This window comes from Rhea americana, unplaced genomic scaffold (assembly GCF_003343005.1).
Source record: "Rhea americana isolate MKP2758 unplaced genomic scaffold, rheAme1 scaffold_35, whole genome shotgun sequence".
NCBI lineage: Eukaryota > Metazoa > Chordata > Aves > Rheiformes > Rheidae > Rhea > Rhea americana.
In genome coordinates this window covers 5005002-5029380 of record NW_028186479.1, presented here as the reverse complement: position 1 = coordinate 5029380, position 24379 = coordinate 5005002, and the positions used below count along the sequence as shown (strand labels likewise).

The 24379-nt window shown below is 38.5% G+C and overlaps 1 protein-coding gene across 1 annotated transcript in view; it reads left to right on the top strand.

Annotated features, from left to right (window-relative positions):
- Positions 1-24379, top strand: part of CPNE4 (copine 4) — a 182354-nt gene that overhangs the window by 138174 nt on the left and 19801 nt on the right. The window contains exons 10-11 of the mRNA XM_085311856.1: positions 5377-5510; positions 20346-20400. Of these exons, the coding sequence (XP_085167982.1) occupies positions 5377-5510; positions 20346-20400 (189 nt within the window). The remainder of the gene's footprint in view (positions 1-5376; positions 5511-20345; positions 20401-24379) is intronic.

The window sequence follows — 24379 nt, the reverse complement described above, 5'->3', positions numbered from 1 at the left end:
TATTAAAGTCTTTTTGCAAAATGCATTATGCCCAGAAAATAAAACTGTGCCAGTGCTGTAATATTTTCTTTCATATACTTGATTTCCTTCTACATTTTGCAGCAATGGCAATCACATTACAAAGTGTAAAGACAGCGTCATACAGAGAAGCTGAGCTGGTGTAATCTTATCAGCTCCRTCTGAGCAGCACTAAGTCCCAAGAGCTAAGGAAATGAATTAGCCCTTGTGTCAGCGCTGCCTGACCTTTGGCTTTTGAGCCTCACGTTGCCTACAAGCATTTCAGATAAGTTTCCTTGCTAGGGCTATGTCATGTGGAATTTCATCTCACCTACCTTTAGCGACTTAGATGTCTTGTTTGTCARTCTTCTGGGCCAGTCTTCCTTCCTGAGTTCTCTGTTAAGGAAATTGTTTTCTGTATAACGATGCCACGTAGAGAAAGTGAGTGAGTGGRTATGTGAGACGGAGAGCACAGCCAGGCACCTCTTGCCATCACTTTGGGGTAAATGTTGATATTTGGTGCCTCAGCCACAACTACGAACAGCTGGATGGCCCTACAGGAGGATGAGGTTGTAATTCAGAACTACATCRAGGAGCAGGGGAAGAAAGATTTCACGTATTGCTATGTGTTTGTTTCAATCCCCATAGCATAGGATTGCTGATTTTGGCTTAGTTCTAGTCTGGTTTATATGACCTAGTTTCATGACAGATGCGTGGATCTCCAAGACAATATTCTTCTCCTGGAAAAGGTCTTTACTTTTCCTGTAGCATCCTGCCTCAGTCACTGCTTGCTCCCAGCTCCTGCCACAAATGAGCCATTTTGTGCTCATTTTGCTTTTGATTTGACTAGACTGTACCTAATATTCCTGTTGGGAAGATGTTTTGAAATAAGGAAAAAGAAACTTTTCTCTTCCCAAGTATCAAGTGTTGCACATTATTGAGGTCTTCTGTTTCACTTTTTCCAGACAACTTTAATTTCCCCAAATGTTTTGGCAAAAAAAAAGAAATGTTTGTAGTCACACAAAAATTTTTCAGCAACAACAGCAGCTCTAGACAAGAACAGATTGTCTCCTTCTATATGAGTCGAGTTTTTGAGAAATAAAGACATCCGCTTTGGCAGTGCACCTCAGAGGCAAATTGGATAACACCAAGAATTGAGGACCCTATTTCTGGTGTGGAAGTAAAAAGGTATATCTCTATGCTTTTAAGCAAGGCATGCTATGCAATTCCCTCTGTGCCTTATGCTAGTTCCTTTTCTCTGTCTCCAAATTTTGTTTATTCCCAGATGCCTGGAACACCCATTTCCCCTCCAGCTCTCAAGGTCACCAATTCCTGGAAACCCCTACATTTGTCTTTCCTAACACTTCTCCCCCCAAAACAAGTCTAGGAGAACTGAAATACCAAATATCTTCAAGGTGACTTGGAGAGAGACAGTAGTGTCTTCAAGTAATATTTAAAAGTCTTTTCTAATCAAGGCAGGTTTTTTATGCACGTGTGAAGGCTAGTTAATATGTTTTTCCCACAAGTCTGGCACAAGCACAAAAAGAGAAGACTTAATAAACATTAGAAAGTGTCTGGGGAYGTATATRTTRTTATGCTACAGCTGTGATTTTCGGACTRTTTTGATTTCTCCTAAATGTTTTCSAATGGAAGAGCAGGTCCTTGTAAAGTGATTTGAAGACTACTGGTAAYGTTCTTGTCTTTTATTTATGTCTCACAGATTTCCCAGTAGTARACTGTGGACCACAAGTTGAAAACTGCTATGTTTTAAGTGGATTTCTTAATATATCTGGCTGATAGTATTGCTTCTATTATATTTTATGTGAGGTAATGTCAGCAGACACCGTCAGTCTGAATAACTTTTTAATTCAGGCCACTGAAATGTTGTAGACCTGTTTGTTCGGCCTTCCTAGATTTCCTTTCCTTTAACTGGAATGGGAAAGTGGATCTGGAATTGTCTGAAAGTGTCCTGGAGTTACGGATGCTGTTGCCATCTTAATGACATTTCCGTTGTGTTCGTGCCGTGTACAGGCAGGACGATGCGGCTGTGATCTGAAAGGGCACTTGTAGGGGGAGGGAAGCTAGAATGCTAAGCACAGATTTGATAACAAAAAGCTGTAGTACGAGGTACCTGCTAATTTAAGGTGCTAATTAGGGCTTTGGTAACATCATGCTGTGTGTTCTTGGGATACTTTGTACATCCATTGCGGGAACATAGTTTGTGGTTAGAATGAACACCTCAGAAACTGAAAGTAAACTTTTCCTTCACTTTGAAACCATTTATTAAGAAGCTTTCGTCTACAGAGATCAATTTTGCTGATTCCGTTACTTTTATGCAGCGCTTATTGCAAAACGCTGTATCTCTTATCAGAGAGTGTTCCCTTCCATAGAGGAAATATTCAGAAGTTGGCAGTGCAAATGGGTTTCTARTCAGAAGACATTTCTGTCACAGAAAGGGTGTGTAACATGCATAGAAAGATCTCTAATAGAAAGATATATTGGACAGATTTTCTCGTAGGCAGGCCACGATGTTGGACAGACTGATTCTTTGCTGTCAGCTCCAGCAGGAGCTACGTAAGATGTTTTCACTCTTTTACAAGACTGAAGAAAAAATATGCTAGGAGTGTAGTTACTACTATGTTATGTTCTCAGCTGTGGGAGGATGTAGAAGTGCCTTGAACTGGTACATTCAAAGATACACTGGTAAAAATCAAATGTACGTATTGCAGGGAAGATTCCTGCTTTGCTGCCAGCAAGATTAGTTCAAATGTGAGCCTAATTTCTGTGATGTGCGAGCTTAGTTTAACAAATCTTCCTTCTACATATTTGCACAAGACCTTGGTCCTGGCAGAACACACTAAAAGAGCAGAGCCCTGAGTTGTTGTTTTGGAACCGCTGCAAGTAACTGTGGTTGTCTTTCTTGAAAGTCCCCCCATAAGGAATCAAAGAGAGACTTGGATCAAAACCGAGTATAGTGCATCAAAGTATGAATATTCTCAAAAGCATCATCACTGAAAATTAGGATATTTTTGGCTTATTAGCAGATCTCTGCTGCAAGGTCCATTTCCAGAAAAGAAGCTGTTTTGAGGAGGATTTTTTTTCTTTCCTGAACACGAGCCGACTTTTTTCCTAGCTCATGAAACCCACTGCTTATTCCTACGTTATGTTATTGTTTTTAGTAAAAAGCATCATCTAGCCTTGGCTAACAGCTGTTGCAAGAAGGAAGACTTGTCCAGTTCTGACTGGCGCATTTCAGTCCAGCCACATTAAGCATCTGTTTTGAGATTATCAGTGAAAATGCCTACCTTTAACAACTTTACAGAAATGCCCTCTGCTTAGCTGTCATATAATGAATTTTTTATGCTTTCTATAATCAGTACAAATAATTAAGATTAAAATATTATCAGGGAAAATATTTATGTTTTTAAGAAAATAAACATATGCACACATTGGCCAGGATTTTTTTAAGTTAAGTGCCCCAAAACTAAAGTCTTGAATCCATACAAGTATCCATGGGTTTGCCTCAGGTTTTGCAAACCATTAGTGTTTCTTGCTCATTTCTGACAGCTGTGGCACTGAAGATTTATGTTGCAATGCATGTACATGCATGCGAGTTAACACTTGAGAGGTTCTCTGTTGATTTGCTCAAGTTAAATCACACTATCATTTCTGGGAAAAAAAAGAGTCCTTGTGGAAAAGTAACAGAATCACTTCTTCAGAGCATGAACAGTGTGAAGGGAAGTGGAGGTGAAAGAGAACCTTATTTACAAGCCTAGTCAAGCTTGTCTCTCTTGACTGACATGCCAGGGATGACAGTTTGTCAAGGGATTCCTGAGCTAACTAGAGCCCAGTGAAAAATTCTTTTCTTCTGCCTAGAGACTGAAGTGGAAAAACAGGAGGACTGAGGAAAAGCTGTACTGGGTTGACCCAGTGTGATTTCTTTTCGTTCACTTTTTAGCAAGAACAACAACAAAAAGGTTCAGGAGAACTTTATCTTTTTGTTAAGGGAGAGTCAAAATGTCTTGTTTCATTTTGGAGTTGTTTCTCCTATGTTATCTGTTTAAAAATATAGCTTAGTGAAGTGAAAAATAGCATGTCAAAGTAAAACCTTCAATATGAAAGATATTTTTAATTTTCTGAAGAGCTTCCCATCAGTTAATCTTGAAATAATCTGAATCTGAATAGATAATACAAACTATATTTAGCTGCCTTCTCCTAATACAGGTTTCATGGGCTAAGGAATATGCTTTAGCTATGTAAAATACTTATTCCCGTGCCAATTAGACACTCTAATGGGGCAGCTGTGCATTCACAGTAGCAAGCCAGGACTTTTGAAGTCCTTTTTGCAGCCTTCAGCAAGGCCCTTCCTTATATGTGAACTGCAGAGTAAATCTGAACATTGAACCCTGTGCGTTTTTATCCATTGAAGATCCAGGTAGAATATTTTTTTGGAGGGAGTAGTTATTGGTCAAAATCATAGGAAAGTTTGTAAATAGCTTTGTTCCCTTTTGTGAGACACCTTGGGTTTCTTGTTGCTCTTTTCAGGAATTCCTAGAAAACAGCATCATGAAGCCTGGAAAGTGCTTTCCAGTGCACGTGATCCATGCCTGTGATATCCCAGAAAGATGCCTCCAAGAGTATATCTTCAGTAGAGGGACAAAGAGAATTTCAGGAAGGGGAAAATGAATTTTAAAAAGATCCATCAAAATTTTAGTTTGTGTTGAATTCTTCCCCCAGTCTTCTGTAAGCCTTTTGAGGGCAAAAGTCTGTGCAGGATTCAAGCTTTATTTCTACCCTGCAGCTCACCTTTAAATTTCCTACCATCTATGAAACTGAAAAGCTTAATTATTTAATGTTTAGAATATGCTTTGAAGATAAAAACATTGGATAGGGAATATTTACTACTATTACTACAGATGTAACAAGCTTTCAGATAGCTAAGATACGTCCCTAACTGGAATTTTAATTCATATTTTTAGTAGGGTTTTTAACTCTATAGGGACATCTTTACTACACAGTCTTTATGTCTTGAGCATCACCTGAGTTAGAATAATTAATTAAGTATGAGAACTTAGAGACAACTAATTTGATTCATTTTTATTACAGCATAATTCTCCACATGGAATAATTATGCAGTTAATTTTTTCCTAATTGTACCATCTTAGTTTTATTAACTCTGATTTTATAAGCTGTCATTTAATTTTAGACAAATCTACCAATACTGTCCCCAGTTAAGTTGGAGGGAGTACACTGGAGAATGACCTTTGCTTTGACGTTGCGGTATCTGCAAGAAAGTGTTTCTGGAAACGATACATGGTGCGCGTGGGTACGCGGCTGCCCAGAACACTGCAGAGCAAACTGACTTTTCTTCTTTTGCAGGTAGCTATAGATTTCACTGCATCAAATGGTGATCCTAGGAACAGCTGCTCCCTGCACTACATCCATCCCTATCAACCCAATGAGTACTTGAAGGCGTTGGTAGCTGTTGGCGAGATTTGCCAAGACTATGACAGGTAAATAACCACATTTGCTAGAAGAGTTGTCTTTAGAAGGTGTTTTAACCGCGTGAAATCAATGGCTACCTGCTGTCGACTGCAGTAGCTCCATGTTTAATCACTTAAGAGAAGTGAGAGCATGTCGGGAACATTTCTGTGCCTTGACATACCGTTGAGAGAGCTAGTGGATTTGGAATRGTTTCAGGGTAATGAAAGACCTGGTTCTTGGCTATTTTGCTGATGTGTGTGTTAAGTTTTAGGTCTGTTCCCACTGCTGAAATTGTATGTTTGCATGAATTTTTCATTCATATTGCATTTGAAGTCTGTTTTACAGATGCTGCAAGCCTCCTTTTTGGTACGCTTGACAATATGGTTCTGTCTCATCCTACACATGAGCATCCTACAGTGTTCCAAGTTTATCTATTTGAAACTGGGTATATACTCGGCTAAACTGCTTGCTGGCCATCTYTGTTCTTAGAAGGAAATGTGTGGTCTTCTCAGTGTTCTAGTCTGTTAARCATTATGGTCTCATCTGAAATAAGTATTAGAAGACATTGATAGTACGTGCGCACAACGTGCCGTTAAATAAATAAACAAATGCAAGTAACTAGGCCAAATATGCTTTGATTACATTATGTACTTCTCTTGCTTTCAAATAGGCTGYCTGCCTCTGTCAAATTAATTGCCTATTATTAATCTAATTACTGAGTATATTTCCTTTAAATGTTCTTTCTTTGTTGGTGATACATAGTATCTTTGCACATACAATAGATATCCACCCACCACTTTGCTGTATGTAAATGCCAGATCTCAGAAAAAAATCAGTGGTTCTAAAAAAACAGTGGCATTACCARTCGAATTTGAATTATGCTTTGTGCATAAATTATAGAGGGACTTAATAAGCACGGTTTGCATGTTACCTGCCACATATACCAATTAGCATGCTCAGAAGCACCTCCATCTGCATGGTAATGAAATGCCTTCTCAAAGAATAACAATGCAAATACTGTGCTAACACAATTTCTGTAAGAATTTGATAGTCAAACTTAGTCAATGAATCTGAGAAAATTAATATTTTAGTATAAATGATTTGATTATTTGTCAGTGATTATCCAGTAGTATAGTAATTATTAACAATAATTCAGAGGGCTTCAAAATAAGAAAAGAAATAAAATGTAAGAGCTGGTTTATGCACACGGATTGTTTGATTTTATCACTTACGGTATATTTGTTAAGAAAGTGAAACGATTAAGTGGCACAACCCCTCGATATTTATCACAAATGATTCTTTTTGCAATATAGCTTATTCCAATCAGTATGAAAAATACTGGCCAGGAAGTTTTTAAATGAAATTATCAGCATCATTCAGTTCTGTTGTAGTACAGAAAATCCCTATTACTGCTCATCAGCACAGCRAAGGTTGTGTGAGGTAGGGACTAGGGCTGAACAAAAACCAGAATTTCTTTTCCCTGGGAAATATCACCTTTCTGGCTTGTGTTTGACTTGCTCTCAAGTTGTGACACTGTGAATGTGTTCCCATACACAAGTCGATTCAATATGGTCAATGCTTTCTGATGAGAATGTCAGGTGGAGACCTTTCCTTTATACTTGTGTATACCGCATCCAGCAAACTGGAAATGAAAACTTTCAGTATAGGAGTTTGTTCTGTGTTCAGCTGCAGCCTTGAGACATATAAGCGTATATATGACCTACTCCATCCATAAGCAAGTCTTCTCTATTTACATTAAAAATAATGAGTTTTAAATTTAGTTTTTTTAAAAAAAAATAGTTGAATACAGAAAGGTCTGTTGTTTTCARTGCTTTTTGTATTCCAGTAGCATAGTGGTTGAATCCTAAGTGCTTTTGATAGATATATGTACCAAAAGACTCCCTTTTATACTTGTAATAAAAAGTTATTTAAAATAACTCTGTAATTAGAAACATTCAATCAACYGAARTTACKRTAATTYGAGAGAAATCTTGTTGACAAGWAATTGATAGATAGCACAYTCAAAAAGCAGAATTTTCTCTTATRTAGTCTAGTTAGTTTAGCTGATCAAGCCAAATCTTCTCCTAAACTAGATTTCTATACATACCAGCCTAATATAAGGGATCCCTAAGTAATTAAAGCTCTCGCTTAAGTGCTGCCTCACATCCCTTGATACAGTGGAATAGTCTCTGTTCATGCAAAAGYCCATTTATCTGCATGCTTCAGAGATTCCTGAAACAGTGAAATGAATAGCACTGTTCTGCATAGTTAAGCGTRAAAGAATAAGGTTCATTTTTTCATCAGAAGCATTCAGAGAATGAGAAATAGTCTTTGATTATTAACTTGATTGTAAAAATGCTGCAGTCCTGCAGGAATACGCTAATCTGATAGTGGCGTGAAAAATGAAAGAGCTGTTCGCATGTACAAAGGGCTTCATATTTTTTATATGGTGGAGTGGAGTTATTTCAGATGTTACGGCAACATTTGTCATGAGAGAAGATAAAGTTTGTACATGATATAATCAATGCCCAAGCAATGATAGCAGTGGATCATAGAAGAAGGGATAACATTCATTAGTTTTAAGAAGTTAGGCTTTTAATGTATTTGAAAATACTGGGAATGGAAAAACACATTAAACACTTATTATTGAAACTACTGGGTAAAATAAGCAGAGAGCTCTGTGGAGAAAAGTTTATTGTAAGCTAAATTATTCATGAATGCTCAAAGAGGGACTAATAAAGCAATAAATGAGAAATGTACATTCTATTTAAACATTTTCACAAGCTTTCTTGAAGAGTCACTGAYGTAATTGTATCTGGAAATTGAGCAAGTCTATTTAGCCTTTTTTGTCCATAAAGAAACAGATGAAAAGGATAAAGAACTGTTGGCTACCAAAATGATAAATACTAAGAGGATCTGTTTCAGTGTCGTTCCGTATTTATGCTCTGCCTCGGTGATTTTAGTGTTGAGTTCTCTGGGTTGGAAGTCAAAACAAGTGGTTGCTGACTGCCAGTGTTAGAAGCCTATGAGGATCTGGAAAAATCYGTTTGCTTGGTCACCACCACGTGTGCACGTATCCCCCGAGCCGGTCTGACCAGTGAGTTAACAAGTATCGCTGCACCTGAGGCAGATGGGGTTATAGGCAGCTGCTTGGCTGTTGTGGTTGGCTTAGGACTTTTTTCTAACGTTCACCAGCACCGAATAATGGTTTTGRGCACCTCTTTGTTTTGGAGCCCAGTGGAGATCCTTTAAAGGGAAGGCAGTTTTGAGAGGCTGGGGGCTTTGAGAGATGTTTTTGGTGGAAGCTGAAAACCCAGACATYCAGTATGACAAAATCACTCATCTGTTAAAAGTCAGGCCTTTGAACCAGGGCACACTGGCAAGTCTGTTCTCAACACCAGAATCTAGAAACATTTGGAAAAAGTACTATCTGTGGATAAAACAGGTACTTTTCCCAGGATAGGGGGAGGCATGTTGCGTGTATCATCTCTCGTATGAATACCTAGAACTATTTACCTATATAAATATATGCGTATAAATATATCAAGATAGATATAGAAATATATATTATATGCTACATTGCTACAGTTATATATATATTTATATATCATATTTTATATATCATATTTTATATTTAATAGATATACTGTGTGTGTGTATATATATATTTATACACACACACACACACACTTATGCCTTATATAAGGCATATATATGTACACACACACACAGACATTTAGAGTTTTACATGCGTATATACAAATATATATGTATATGTAAAATATATATATGCATACATGTATCACAGGTATGGTTAGCAATTAACCATGCAGTAAAAAAGTTGATTTTTCTTTAATGGTTTTTACAGCTTCCCTCTCTGCAGATCAAAGCCGTAAGTCACAATAACAGTAGTATACATAGCTCATTAAAAAGACTGGCCTTAATGATTTGTTTTGCCAATGCTGGAATAGAACCAGCTAGCCATGAGTATAGCTCATCTTTCATTCTGTAGTGATAGCTGTCTCTGGCAAAGGAAAATGGGCTGGAACGGGGCTGAAAAGAGCTTGTTTGTAAAGATAAGYGCTGCGACATGCACACAGTGCTGAAGACTGATTCATAAATGATTGTACACTGTTACAAGTTTTGATGATGATATTGTGAGTGAAGCCTCTGGCTGGCCTTGAAAATCTGATCCTGTGTTTCTGATTTCTGCAATTAGTATTTTTCCTTTCTCTCTTTCTTACTAAGAATCTTATTATGTTACATTAAATATTTATGTTTGCCTTAAAACTTCTGTCCTGATTCAGCAAGACACTAGAGCTTATTATCTAATCCCAGTGATTCCAGTCTGACTCAAGCAAACACTGAAGTGTTATTCAAAATATAGAAGGCATTAAGATAGAGTTAAGAGTTTTACTGAATTTGAACTTGCTGTTAGTTGTTCACCCTACGCCAGTCTTAAACTGTTCAGTATCCACCATATACGTGGATTGTCTTTGTGATTTTTACAGTTTTATATTTGTACATGCATTCATAATTATTTTCTGAATTAATTAAAAGGTCTCACAAACTTATATTATTAGATTTGGCTATTGTGCCCTCAAATCAATATTCATACCTTGACCAAGACAAGGGTTAGATGTGATTTTTCAGATTCTTTAAATATTTGTTGCATTGGATATTTGAGGAACTTCCCATTCTCATTCTAGCTGGGTTATCCTCATTATGACCTATGCATTCAACTCGTGATTCCATGTATTCAACCACATAATTTTTTAAAAAGATGTTGTAAAATTGATCCCCATTTTGTTTGTATTGAAAATCTATTTCAAAAATTAATTCTAAATTATTTAAAATCTGCATGTCTGTTCATTCTTAAAGGTACTATAGGTATTATTTACTTCCAAGAGCCCTTGAAATGCACGGAAGATGAATTATATCTGTTTCCTGAAACTAATGTCCTTTTTGATTTATAGATATAACGTCCTTAACTCTAAATATTAAGTAGCTCCTAGAAGCTGATGATCACACTGACATCTGTATGTTAACAGATAAACTGCTTGTATAAAACACATCTAGCTACCTCCCCAAAGGCCACTAATGAGCTAAGAATACATTATTCCCTGCAAAGCACAGAAATGATTTATGCTTAGAGCTCTGAATGTTTATAGTGAAAATTAAAAAAATGGGCCACATTCCACAAGAGATATGAAAATCTTGAAGTCAGTCTGAGTTTTGACATTAGAATCTGCAGTCAATGAACTACAGCAGCAGCCAACTAAATGCAAAAACTCCTAGTTAATATTTTTTTTCTTCAGTTTTTTAGGCCTCAGTGAGTGCATTCACTCTGATTAAAAACCCTGTACAAAACCTTCCTTTCCTCATACAATAAAGCGCACTTGAAACTTGGAAAGAATGAAAGGAGAAAATRAAAAGACCGGGGCTCCCAAACTTGCACATCCCTTTTAGTGTAGATGTAAGAGTAGGAGAACCTAGGTCAGTCAGACTAGGAGAGATGAAAAGTATCCTATCCATCTATCCCAGAAACACATCTCCAGAGGGAGCTGGCAGCAGGCAGTCAGGGAGGAGGAAGAGGATGAGGTGTGTACAACGCTAAACACATGCAAATTCCATAGGAATTGGTAAAATTGGTCTCAAATATAAATGTTATTACACCCTTAAGTGCTGTGTTTTGGACTGAGGCTTTAAAAGGAAAATAATTTCCAGAGTTTAGACCTTGCAGTCTGGTTTTTAATCAGATCCTGTTCCTATCTCGAAGAATTACTTAACAGTAATCACTCTCAYTCATCCTGAAGCTGCTATATGTTTGGGTTTGCGAATTACCTTGACTGAAGGGGTCTGAATTAAATATGTTAAGATAACTTCGGCAGAGACAAGGAGAAAATCAGAATCTTCCTTTGGTTATGATGGTAATATGATAGTAATTAATTAAAACTGGAGACAAAGAATGAGGCCTAGAATAACTGGCACTATATGCAACATTGAATTTTTCATAAAATCCCTACATAGAGCTATGGCTGTTAAAGTTTAATCTACCCATGTAGATCAATAAATAAAAGTATGTTTAATTATTAAGCATATCTCTATCATTTTAATTACAGAAACAACCTTTCTGGGGGCTGTTAAGCAAAAAAGCTGGTTAGCATATATAAACAAGTTGAAAAACCACGAGGGAAAAGGCATGAATCTTTTTATTTAGTACTTTAAAAGGACCAAATTTACACAGACATAAAATAGAAAACCAGAAATTTATACAGTAAAAACTGTAGCTTATGTTTAGCTTTAAGCATTAGTTTAGATGGGGTTGAACAAATTCTGAAGTGTTTTGATAAGCCAGGACTGGAACTGCAGTGGAGTGGAATTACTAATATTTGTAATCATCAGACTGGATGGAAAATCCTTGGATTTAGCTGCTGAGGACCTAGGTCGCCACAAGTGAACATGTACGACCATACACGTGCTTAGGATTTTCCTTTGCAGAGTCTGTATTTGTTGATTGCTGCGGCACAGGAGTTTCTAWAACCACCACTACCCCCAGAATCGGTGCAAGAGAGTCGGTACAACACAACGGCTGTGTCGGCGTAGTGACTTTGTCGCGGTTTGTTTTGTGTGGTGTTTATGCAGTTGCACTTTGTCAGGTCAGACACTGTCAGTTCTTACAGCTCTGCTTTTTTCCCTCAGCAAGTGTTCATCTTTGTGTCTTCTTCATGCTGCCTCCTCCTGCTGGAACTCACTTCCCGTGTCAGTCGGTCAGTCACGAACTATTCCTTCCAAGTTTCTTATCRAAACGACTTCTTCCTCCATGTGCTTCTCAGAGACCTCTGCTACCTTCTGTCAGACTTCTTCAGGGCTTTGCTATGCAATCGTTCAAGGCATCTTGAAATCTCCTCTGTGGAAGGAGAGATTGTGCTAGTAATTTACGCTTGGCCAGAACTATGTGGGCTGGTGCGGTTGTCTGTGCAGTTTCTCTGTCAGCATTTCTTTCTGAAGAAAAAGGCCTAAAGTGCAAAATCCTACAAGCTACACATGAAATAATAGACTACCAGCAGAACAGACTACTAGCAGAGTAGACTACCTAGTGCTGTAGAGACTGGTTGTTCGCATAAATAAATAAGTATAGATGAAGGAGATATTTTTTCTAATCATCCACTTCATTACACGAGCATGTAGCTGAGTTGCAAGTTATTCCCATTTGGAAACCCATCAGTCCATCAATGAACACTATTTTGTACATCTCCTCATGCAAGATCCCTTTTTTACAGAAAGCAGAAAGCTTTTGCCTCAGGAGGCCTTAATGGAGTATTCATGGGCCACATTATCCTTAGTTGAAGCAAGGCAATCCTAAATTATGTAGAGGTGTCTGCCACTTAATTCCTGCTATCTCCTTCACGCTTCATGGTGGGTGTTCTTTTGTTCAAATGAACCAAAATCTTCTWTGTTTTATATCTGTTTGTCATGATGGAGAAACATATTTAGAATTTCTGGAAATAAATCACCAGCCTTACTGTTGAAATATGTGTGCTAACACACCCCTAGCGAACCCATAGTCCAATCTGTGTTCTTCTGATAGAAAATATCCTTTCCAGTACAGCTCATAGAAAGTTGTGCATAGATAGCAAAGCCTTTGTTCTTGTGCTTTCTTAGTGCAATACACCCTGCGACTTGAAAGCTACACGTGTGTTTCGAGGAGGGGATGCTCCCCTGTCTTTATTCCGGGTTTTCTTAAGATCCAGATGTTAGGCGATGGAATTCAGCCTGAAGACTACAATACCATCTTCAAGTCATGCCAAGTTTTAAACTTTAAATATTACAATGTGTGAGAATGACCTTTTTAGTTATGGTACAGTTTTGATATGCAGCCCCACAGATCTGCCAATTCACTTTAAGGTTAAGCTTTTGGAAGCTGCAGAGACATACTTACAAACCCATAAAATTCATAGGACTGCCTGAAATGCCTTGATTTGAGAAGTTAAATATGACCCACTGTGGCCTCTTGCAGCATCCCCTTCCTTAATTTATTCCCAGTTATGAAATCCCATTTCTTTTTCAAGATACATTTTATTGAATTGGGTCATTTCTGTGGATATAAATGAGGTCATTGCAATTTATTTATCGTCCAGCAAGGATGCTTGACATTTTGGTCTCACCTTCCGAAGCATGCCATTTTACTAGGCTATCCTTCTAGCAAGTGATGTATCTCTCTGCCATTTCATTTACTTCCCCCTCAGACTCTGATGACTTCTTTTCTGTGAGTATTTACTTTTCCCCAGTCTAGGAATTTCTGAGTTCATTTGCTATTTTTGCCCTGCAGAGCTTCTTTTGTGATTCTGTGAATGTTAACAAGGGGAAGTTGAAATCTATTGTACCTGGGCTCAGCTTTGTTAGTTATTTCATGAGCTGATGCTTTTCAGTGATTAACTTCAGGGAATTTGTATTCCCCTACTTCATTAATTATTTCCCTTGCAAGTGAGACAGGCATTGCCTTCATATTCTTGAAACCTAGTTACACGACTGTATCTGTTTCTCTGTATTCAGCAGATTCGAGCTCCCCTAAGGTGACGAAGAGCTGTAATTAGAGATAGCAAATGAATTTTAATATCAGGATTTTGAAAATGATTTTGTAGCATCTCTGTCTGTGATAGACCAAACAATGTAGCTGTTGCAGTGGTTTACTATTGATCTACACGCTCTCACCTCTCTGTTKACACAAAGATGTATGATAATAAGTTGGTTCCTGCTACTGCGTTAAAAATTGCTGATTGCAAGCTCCATTTTGTACAGCAGAGGTACTCTGCTGCACTCTTGTGCCCTTTCTGAGTCTGGCTGGGGCAGAACAGGAGCTGGACCACAGCCCACCTCTAGACCTGGCCTGTCCTCCAGGAGCACAGGCAGCCGTGCAGGACTGCCAGGGTGAAGCGGATGGGCTGTCGTCCCTTCCATTTACACAGTTTGACCCAGACGCCTTTTTTCAGTCCTATTACGTCATACAGATCACGTCCCTTATTTACCTAGCTCCGCTCGCAAAGCAGGAACTAGAAATGTTTAAATATTTCAGATGGTTTCTGTATTTTCTTTGGAACTGCAGCTAATCCCTGTAAGCTGTTACGATTCAGAATTTACTGGCATCAGGCTCTTCTCAGATAAGTACTAAATAATACGCTCAGGAACATGATTCAGTCATATGCTTTTGGAAAGAAACACTTAATTCAGCTCATTTTTTTCCTGTTCACTCCCTGAATATGAAAGATTACAATTTTAATTGAGTTTAGAGATAACTGTATTTCATTTGTCCCTTCCCTTCCCTTCCCTTCCAATTAAATATGTAACAAACATTTTTCTTTTACCTGACAATTTGAAATGTCTTTTAAACAGAGAGAAGATATCTGATTTTATCATGGGACAAGTATGTAGAACAAAGATTCCCAATTTTTTCTTTTAAAACTGGAATGGAAAATGAAAGGCACGGTAATTGATTTTGCTGAGTCCAGCCTTGTACTTAAGAAATATATTCCTGGTAATTCTGATTTTACCCAGGACCAAAATTAAAAGTGACAGTTTCATACCCAAGGATTCTGATCAGAAATACTCAGTGCAAGGATTCCAGGAGCTGTAAAACTGAGATTCTTGGTTGCTTGAAATGAAAAATGAGTTTTTAATGTTTCTCCTCCCTCCACCGCCCCCCACAGCCATAAACACATTCACTTCATCATTAGTAGCACTACTACATGTTGTGCCAGCATAAAGTGAGATTTTCATTTTGAGGCTCATCCAGGTCAGTTCAGTAGGGTCCCTCCAAATTGCTATATTGGCTTCAAGAGCTTAAAGCTAAGCTAAGCACATCTGTAACTACTGTGCTGAACGGCTGCTAAAGGGCTTTCACGAACGCCAGTAAGAAGAATTCTGTGCAAGTGCCCAGCTGGAAGTTCGTCTTACAGAACATTTAAGTGGCATGTTGAATGAGTTAGGTCATTTGTTCCCAACATTCACTTCCTAGAATTAGGAAAAGTTCCAGTTTAGATTTTAAAAAGGAACTGATTTTCAGAGACGCTAGTCCTGGCAGATACTGTTTTCCTTTCTGAATAGAGGTGTTGGCCAGTCTGATGAATGTCTAGCTCAYGGTCTCCAGCACCGTCTATGCCAACAGCTTCAGAGGAAGTTTTAGTAGACTCTCTAATATCTAATTATAGAACAATTTCACCTAGGAGAAATTCAAGTTTCACTCAGGTTTCATCTGAATTCTCCTTGTTACTGGGAATACCAAATCATTCGCAGAATACAGGTGAACTACAAGGTGCAGTGATACTGTATGTCAGGAGTACCAATGGTTAATAAGACATGCTTTTAAATTTTCWTTGTTTTATCTCTTTATCTTTATTTTAAATGTATTTCTTACCTTCCCATAATGCTAGGTTTACTAGTGAAACAGAAAAAGGTACTGTTCTCTGTAACTCTTACTAATTTATAAAAGTTTACTGTTTTCTCTGTTCCTCTCTTCTCCTGTTTCTGCAGAAATCTTTCCTCTATACTCCTATTAATGTATTGATTTTTTTTGGTGCTTTCTGTATTACTGTTAGGTAGTTAGAGAGATGGGTAATTAAGCATTGTTCCAAAAAGAAAATACAGGATATTTTCAGAATTTATTTTCTGTGCACTACATTAAAGTAGTGCTGTTACTTGAGGACTTTTCTCTAAATGATTATATTTCTGTTTAGAAGACTGCAGTCTTTGAGCCCTGACAATCTTTTTCTGTGTACATTAATTTATATTTGGTAATATGTAAAATGAACCTGAACCTTTATCCCTGATTTTGCCTTTAGAGTATAATCCAGATCTGCTCAGTTAGTCTTTCGTATCTTTTAGCAATATACATCTGCTTGGCAGAAAAAATGATCCAAAGTCATATACATCTATGCTTGCTTGCCTATTCACAGCCCTTATATAACCTGCTATAAAACTCAAAACCTGTGCTATTCAAATTAGTTTTTCAAATTAATTTCCAAAATTCAGCTTCAGCTTTTTGAAAATTTTGCCTGGTTTTAAGTTTCCATGGAACTCTGTGTAAATCAGAAAACTACACAAAATGTGAAGTAAATGTGACAGAGTAATTTTGTAATGATTCTACCAAGTCCTCTTTTTCTTACTTGAGTTTGGAAGATTTAGGTTTTATAGTGCCACCTTTCTTTTCCATTTTCACTTTTCTCTCCTGTCCTTTTAGCGATCTCCTTCCGGCAGGATGGTGCTGGCAGTTTACTTGTATATGCCCAGGACTCTTTGGCTGCATCTAAATAAAACGAGCCAAAGATCCTTACTTGGCCTGAGGCTGAGGACATGCCCATGCCCTCATATCTGAACTTTCTTCCTCTTAACATAAAGCAGTTACATCCAAACTGCCCCTTGGAAGTTGTCTTGGGAGCTGCTCCTGCGCTGTTTGTGAGAACTGGCTTCAAGATGCTGGTCGGTACGGGCAAGCATGAGGCTGGAGAGAGCGCTGACATGGGTATAGTCACATTCCAGTGCTTCAGTCAGGGTCCCAAGCCCGTTTTATTTCCTGCATAAATGTAGTCTGAATGTCTGAACAAGCAACACAAAGGAAAAGAAATCTGGTTCTCACTTGGAGTCCTTTGAGTGAGTTTAAATTAGAAAGGAAGAAAAGAAAAATCATTATAGCAGATCATTTTCCTACTGAAATGCCAGGTTAGGAGGCAGGGCTGGAGCCTCTGATGCATACAGTTTATACTTCAGGCAAGAGGAAGTCATCTTCTCATTTTCTGATCGTCTCAGTCCCTGATGGCCCCACCTTTGACATAACTTTGAGAAGCTGGGAAGCTGCTCTGCTTTCTGCTTCGAGCTGCTGTGATAGCTCAGGCTCTAGTAAAGTAGCTCTGTCATGCCTTTATACCAGAAGGGATCTCTTGGAAGAGAGAGAATCCTTGGCTGCCTACTAGGTCACTTTTTTCCCTGCAATGTCTTAATAGTGCAGAATAAGCAGAATGAGGGTAGCAGACTGAGCTGCTGTTTTTTAATCTATGTGATGAAACGAGGTGTGGATGGAAAGGGTAGAGAAGTTTGCTTTGTAAAATGTCACAAAGCAGTTAAATTGTGCTTACTGCAGAGTGTATCCTTTATATTAACTAAACACTTTGGTTTGTTTGATAGGATGGAAAGTATTATTTACATCAAAGTTGGATTTTATTCTGAAAGTTGGCCACAAATTTTGAAGTATAGTCAGGGAATGACATGATCTTTTTTATGAAATAGATGTGATGAGTGATGATCAGAAAGTTCATTTGTTACCTTAAAGATCAAGCTGTGGGAGCTCCTAAAAGTTAATGGCTTAATCTCAGCAGATTTAATCAGAGTATAGATGCAGGTGCCTAAATTCTGGAAAATGAGCTTTCCAAGGGGAAAATTCCACTGAGTGTTGGGTTGCCTAGAGTGAGGCGAAGGAGAACAGGAGTAGACCCCAAGTTCTCCATCCTCTCTAGAGTTCATGTGCTTCTCTCCTCCTAAAAACAACCTTGTGGAAACCCATCTTGAGAGTGCATGTGTACATGACCAAGGTTTACTCTCTCACAAGACAGTTGTAGTAGTACCTGGCACTTGCTCCAAAAAAAAAGGAGATATGGGAGACTCAGACATATCAACAGGTGTCCCGAACACATGGTGATAACATATTCTAGGTAGCTTCTCATGGGGACTCGTGCCAGTGTTTAGCTGGGAATGTGGGAGTCTCGCAACCTGAAGGAAAATGCAGGTCTTCTCTTTTCCTTCCTAAGAGAGCAGGCTGCTAGAGGTATCACTCACTGATGTCTCTGAATCGCAGCAGAAGATGAAGGTGCAAAGACAAGAGTGACTACATTTGCTTATGCTCAACAAATATTGCTGTCCAAAGTGCAGGTACCATATGGGTTCAAGCATCTCCCAGACTGAGTAATTGCTTTAGGGATTGTTTTATTAGACTCAGACTGTTATGTTCTACCTAATTTTCTTTTTTAATCTTTTTTTTCCTCTCTTCCAAAATCAACTAAATTGCAGCTCCACAGGATTTGATTCTCTAATCCAACCATGCTTAACTGTTGATGTAAAGTGAGATTTTTTTCTCCACTCAAATTGTTTTCTAGTGGCTTCCTATTTCTTGTCCTCTAAGAGTGTTCCTGATTCTAATCTGCATCTAGTTGTAAGGACTTCCCTACTTCCAGGAGTATTTAATCAAAGAGAAGGCTATCAGCAGGTGGTTAGCATAAAATGTCAGTAGCTTCTTTGTTTCTGACATCTCTTGGAAAAAAATGTTTCATTACATGCAAATGATGTTCATCCTACTTGCAAAAGATCCATTGTCCCACAGAGTAACATATGGTACATAGCATTGCACTCCCAAGATATATGCAGCAACTACATTTCTTAACAGAAGTGAGAGCTAAGCCATCAAATAGGAATGATCACCTGTTTCCCAGTGATCTGGGCAAGGTGAGTATTTCTCCATCCTATGGTTGCAGCTGCTAACTTCAAGACTTGTTTCTGATTTGTTTTAAACCCTTCCATTTTTCTTTATCTCATACCAGAAATGTTACAATGCTTTTCACTGGCGTATGCCAGGCAGAATAACCTGGCTGTTGTAATGGATGCTGTTATCTTTCTTGAGTATGTCTGGAGGAGTGAGTTATTTGCTTAATACTTGGAGTGGAAAAGACTTGACCTATGCAGACTCAACTGAAACCACTGTCCTCTCTTGGAAATTTTTGAAAGTGCCAGAAATGGTAATAGGAACTCAACTTTTCCAAGGAACATGAAACCCTATACGCAGGATCAGATAAACCTACAAGGGATTTAAGCCATCAGAGCACCAGAGTACAGTTCAGTGACTTTAGTGGGGCTTCAGGATCTGTTTAGAGTTAAGCGTGTGTTTGGGTGAAGTGATCAAGTGCTGAAGTGTGYGATCAAGCACTCTGCTGACTCAGGGATGAGACATTCATTACAGCTTGTTGTTTTCCATGCTGCCATCTGGGAAGAGGCAGCTTGGCAGCATGTGAGCTGTGTGAGACATTAATCCATTTCTGAAAGAATATTAACAACCCTGAAGTTTCCAGGTCTTCTGAATCAGGAACTTTTTCSCTAAAGATCAACCTGGGGTGAAACAACCACACTGTAGTGTTTGAAAGCAAATTGACAATGCCACAACATTTGCTAGGTTATCAGTCAACGTGTACRTAATTGAAAATAGTCTCATGTTTTTGTGGGGCTACTGATGGATGGAAAGCCATATGGAACCTGCAGGTTGCTGGGAGCGAGGCTGCCCCATTTCTAATATTTTAGGAAATCTCTTTTGTACCTGCACAGCTGTAAGAACTCAAAATTTGGAAATACTTCTAATCTCGCAGTCACCTCTTCACTGAATGCATTGTTCTGAGCTGGGGGAGCTCAGGAGCCCCATTTATAAAAATAAATCTGTTGTCACGGATTTATTAAATCACTCTAAAATAAGACAGCTCACCCTCACTCTGCAGCCAGGTAGTGCAAAAGAAGAGGTAATATGGACTTGTTATTGCACTTGYGAGGGGAGTGCAAGGTATCCTGATTCTTAGATATTTTCCAAATACTTTTAACTTTCCCAAAATATTAGGGGTTCACCTGAAAAAGCTCCCATAGCATTCCTCCATCTGGTCAGCGCAAACCCCTTCTGCTACAATCCAGTCTACTATGTAACACTCTTGACTTACAAGCCTTTTCTATGCTGTTGCACTTAGTTGCAACAAAGTTTTGATGCTGACAGAAGAGTAAATGATTAGTGTAACATAATGCATTTCTCGGCAGAATCTCTTCTTTTTTTACTCTTTTTTTTCCAGTGATAAAATGTTCCCAGCCTTTGGATTTGGAGCAAGGATACCGCCAGAATACAAAGTAAGTTCATAAATGACATTTTCTCATTTCATTGGTTTATGAGGCACAAAATAAGGAAGAAATGGTGGAATTCAGGCTGTGGAGAGGGAGCAGTTCCTACTGGTTGTTTTCTAATTCACTGAAACTAGAAATCTAAACTAGACTTAAAATAGTTGTGTTGCATCCAAAACATTAAGTGGTATTGACAAACCTTTGTTAATGCATGTTAGTCCAGTGAGAAGAAAACTGAATTTTTGAACAATAGTAGTCAAACATGTTTTGAACCTTTGTAAGCCCCAGTTTGACAAAACCCGTATTTGGAAGATACAGTTCAATGTGTGGCCTAGTCCTGATGCTTTATAGTGAAGATATTTAACGTATTTTTGAAATAAAGATTTGCTCTGTGGCAAATTTCTGTGCCCCAGTGGGCAGCCTCAGTATCAGGAACAGAAACATAAGACCATGTATCCATGCTAAAAAAAAAGTAGTATTTATGGGGGGGGGGGGAAGGGCAGAAGAAAACAGAACAAGAGTGATCCAGAGTGATGGTGCAACTAGTTGTGGGCAGTATAAATATACACTCTAGTAGTGTTGAAGTGAAGACAGTGAAGTAAAAGGGATCATGCAACACACAAAGCATAAGGAGAAATAAGCAGAAATCCAAATCTTGTCTTGTGCGTGCAATAGTGTGGGCAGAATGGTAGTCCTGCACAGATAGGTAACGTAAAACTAGTTAGGGGTTCTGCAAGTTATGCTGCCTGAAAAACAGCAGCATTGCATGCAGACCTTATCCAGTATCCTCAAGTTCCCTACTTTGGGTTGTCTGCACCTTTCACAGCTTTGGCTGCATTAGGTGGGTGAGCACTGGCCAGGTGAAAATAGTTCTGTACAGAAAGGGATGGCAAGTGCATTCTGAAACATGAATCAGCAGATGAAAAAAAAAATGTACCAGTGTGTCCTTATGGCTTGTATGCCTGATAGCTGCATGAGCAACCAATRGTGATGTACAGCAAATTTGAGATGTTTCTTGCACAGGGGTGTCTAAGATGAATCAACCTCTATCTTAACAACATTGCCTTCTAAGCTAACAAGTGCTGTTATGAGAAAGTGGACTGTGTCTGACAGMGCATTTTGCAGTGCTCTGTTCCTAAAAAGTAACCCTAATGTTTATGTTTTCCAAAATCWGGGACAGCTTCCTGAAGTTTGATATAGGTATTGTGGTAAATRCATGCAAAACATCTGTGTCTATTGTAAATCTGTTCCAACAGCAGCAGCTGATAACCATCGCTGTTGTATAAGGAAAAGTGTTTTGGAGAACAAAATATACTGAACAGCTTCTACCAGCAGACACATTAGTGAAACACAGTAGCTACTTCYGAAATGTCCCTCCCTTTGCAATGAATATGTGTATCTCTGCCTGTATAGCAGTGATGATCTGGTGAGTTGGAATGTAAATCACGAGATGGGTCTTGMATGGCTGATACTGGCCATCATTGAAAATGCCATTGGTACTATTGTGAATGTCCTAAACAAAGACACAGCCCTGGTGATGTTCCCRTGGTTCCACGAACCATGAGGTGCCCATCATTTCATGGGAGAACTTACARTGCTTTCAGCTGCAGAGATACGTGCTTACCTGAAGGACTGCTTGAAGAAAGATGTTACTGTGCTCTGTTCACTGCTTTGCTGGTGATGGCAGTAGACTAGAATTCACAGTAGGAGACTGCTTCTTTTTCAGCCAAAATAATCAGATGGTGACATTGATGCCTGAGGTCACATRAGCATGTTGTCAACACCAGCATTTTGTTAGTCCTGTGCAACAGCCTCTTCACCTGACAGTCAGAGCATCTCAAGTATCATCTGAAAGACAYGTCCAGCTGGAAAGCAACTCAAGGGAGATTTTGTCATTAGATATTTCTGTAGTCCACCACCACCACTCARTCTTCAGCTTTTGCAGAACCCATATCTGGATACTTTCCCTGACAACTTTTTAAGCAGGTACTCCTAAGAAAGTGAGAGATCTGCACTGAGATCTCACTTGGTAGTCAAGGCATGGATGAAGACTCTTGCAGAATAGCAAGAGCTGTCCTGAAGAGCCAGTATGTTACTAACCTCTTAGGGCAAGAGAGTGATGGAGCAGGACCTTTACATGTAGAGAAGTTCAGGAAAAATAATGCTGAGTTTATGAAGAGAAACTTACTTCCTTGTGGATTACCTAAGTGTGAATAAGCAAAACAAATCACAAAGTCCATGGAAACACAAGCGTGGGCTGGAATAACATGTTTAATCCCACCAAGGAAAGTTCTCATAGAAAATGAGAAAGGAAAAATGATATTATTATATACATTAGCTAACTAATGTAATGAAACTTTGAAGAAGACAAGAGCCACTCTGTAGTGGCAACAGATGAGGGACAAGTGATAAGCTTGGTGTCTAGCATGAGCATATTCAGCTAGAACTGGATTAGGCTTTAGYAGTCATCTGTGCTGCTGTTCGGTCCATCCCTGTGATATTCTGCACAGTCCATACAAGTAGCTCTCTTCTTACATAAGATATATAAACCTTTTTAGAGCTTCTGCTTAGCTTTGGCTGCACTTCTAAATTGAAAACTATATCCTCTAAGAAAGTGAGGAATCAGCCTCAACACAATGCATTAATAAGTCAAGACCAATGAACCTGAAAATCCTTCAGTAATTTAGTCTACACTGGTGTCATCAAGTCACTTTAAAACCAAGAATGATTAATGTTTGATGTGGAAATTCACCAAGATGTGTAGGAAACAGTGAAGAAATGAATATRGTTAAAAGTAACAAAGAATGCAGAAAAGAGTGTTCCCAGCTTCTCTCTCCTAACTTCTTATCCTCTCCTGCAAGAATATTCTAACACTATAGACAACATAGCAAGATCKCATGCTATTCAAATGTTTTGTGGGTTTTTTTGGTGCTTTCAGCCAAAGTTACTACAAGTCACACTTATCTTGTATTTTATTAAAGGACAGCAGTGTCATAAATGTAATAATACACATCTACAAATTTAGGTAGAATCATTATGAGAATGTCAAAGTTCTGACCTCATCATGTGGATAAATCAGCTTTTCATTTTAAATCAGAGTGCTTGCTTTTGAGCCTCCAGTCCTAATTAGATGATTTAACCTTCTCATAGCACATTGGTCTCTGCACACCAGCAGCTGCTATCTTTTATTTCTTCCAGTAGAATGCTGGAGCTATASAAAAAATAAGTCCCACTGCCAAGTGTTTCTTTGGAACCATAAGAGCTTCTACACCACTGTAAAACAGCCTTACTTGCATAAAAGTCTGMGTAAAAGCTTACCAACCTATGTGTGGCCATAACACAATCAGAGGACCAGAGGAAGGCAGTCTGATAAAAGCAGTAAGCAAACTAAGTGGATGCATTCAGATCTTATTTRTATCATGCTCAATTACAAGCTGTAGAAAAAGGAGGCCTGTAACTCATTATTCGGMATGGATCATTCTGGCAACAAGTCTCCACTTAATGATCAATTACTTCTTATGACCAGYTGAAGGCCACTGTTTTCAGATTGGCCATAACCTAAAAAGCATTTTTTTTTTGACAAGGTTTCCTAGGGCATTAGATTATCTGGGAGAAAGGTGTCCATTTCGTGGTGTTACAATAATCCTGTGCTTTTGTTTCATACTCTGTTGAGCTTCTGCTGTTAGCCTGGGATGGGTGCTGGAGGAAGCATCCAGCTGCGCATTTTGTGAGATTCCAGCCTCCTCACTCTCTTCTGCAAATTATGATAAGAGAAATACTTGTTATGCCAATTATTATTCTCCGTGGAAAAATACCTTCCCTATTTTACATTAGYACATTAGAACAATAGCAATATCTATCACCACAGGCTCTTCATCAGTCTCTTGAGAGTGAACMCTTTTAAAAACATGTTTTTACATATACTTTCTACAGAATTTACATTTCATGAACACACTGCTATGTTAGATTGACTTCATTTTCCCTTATT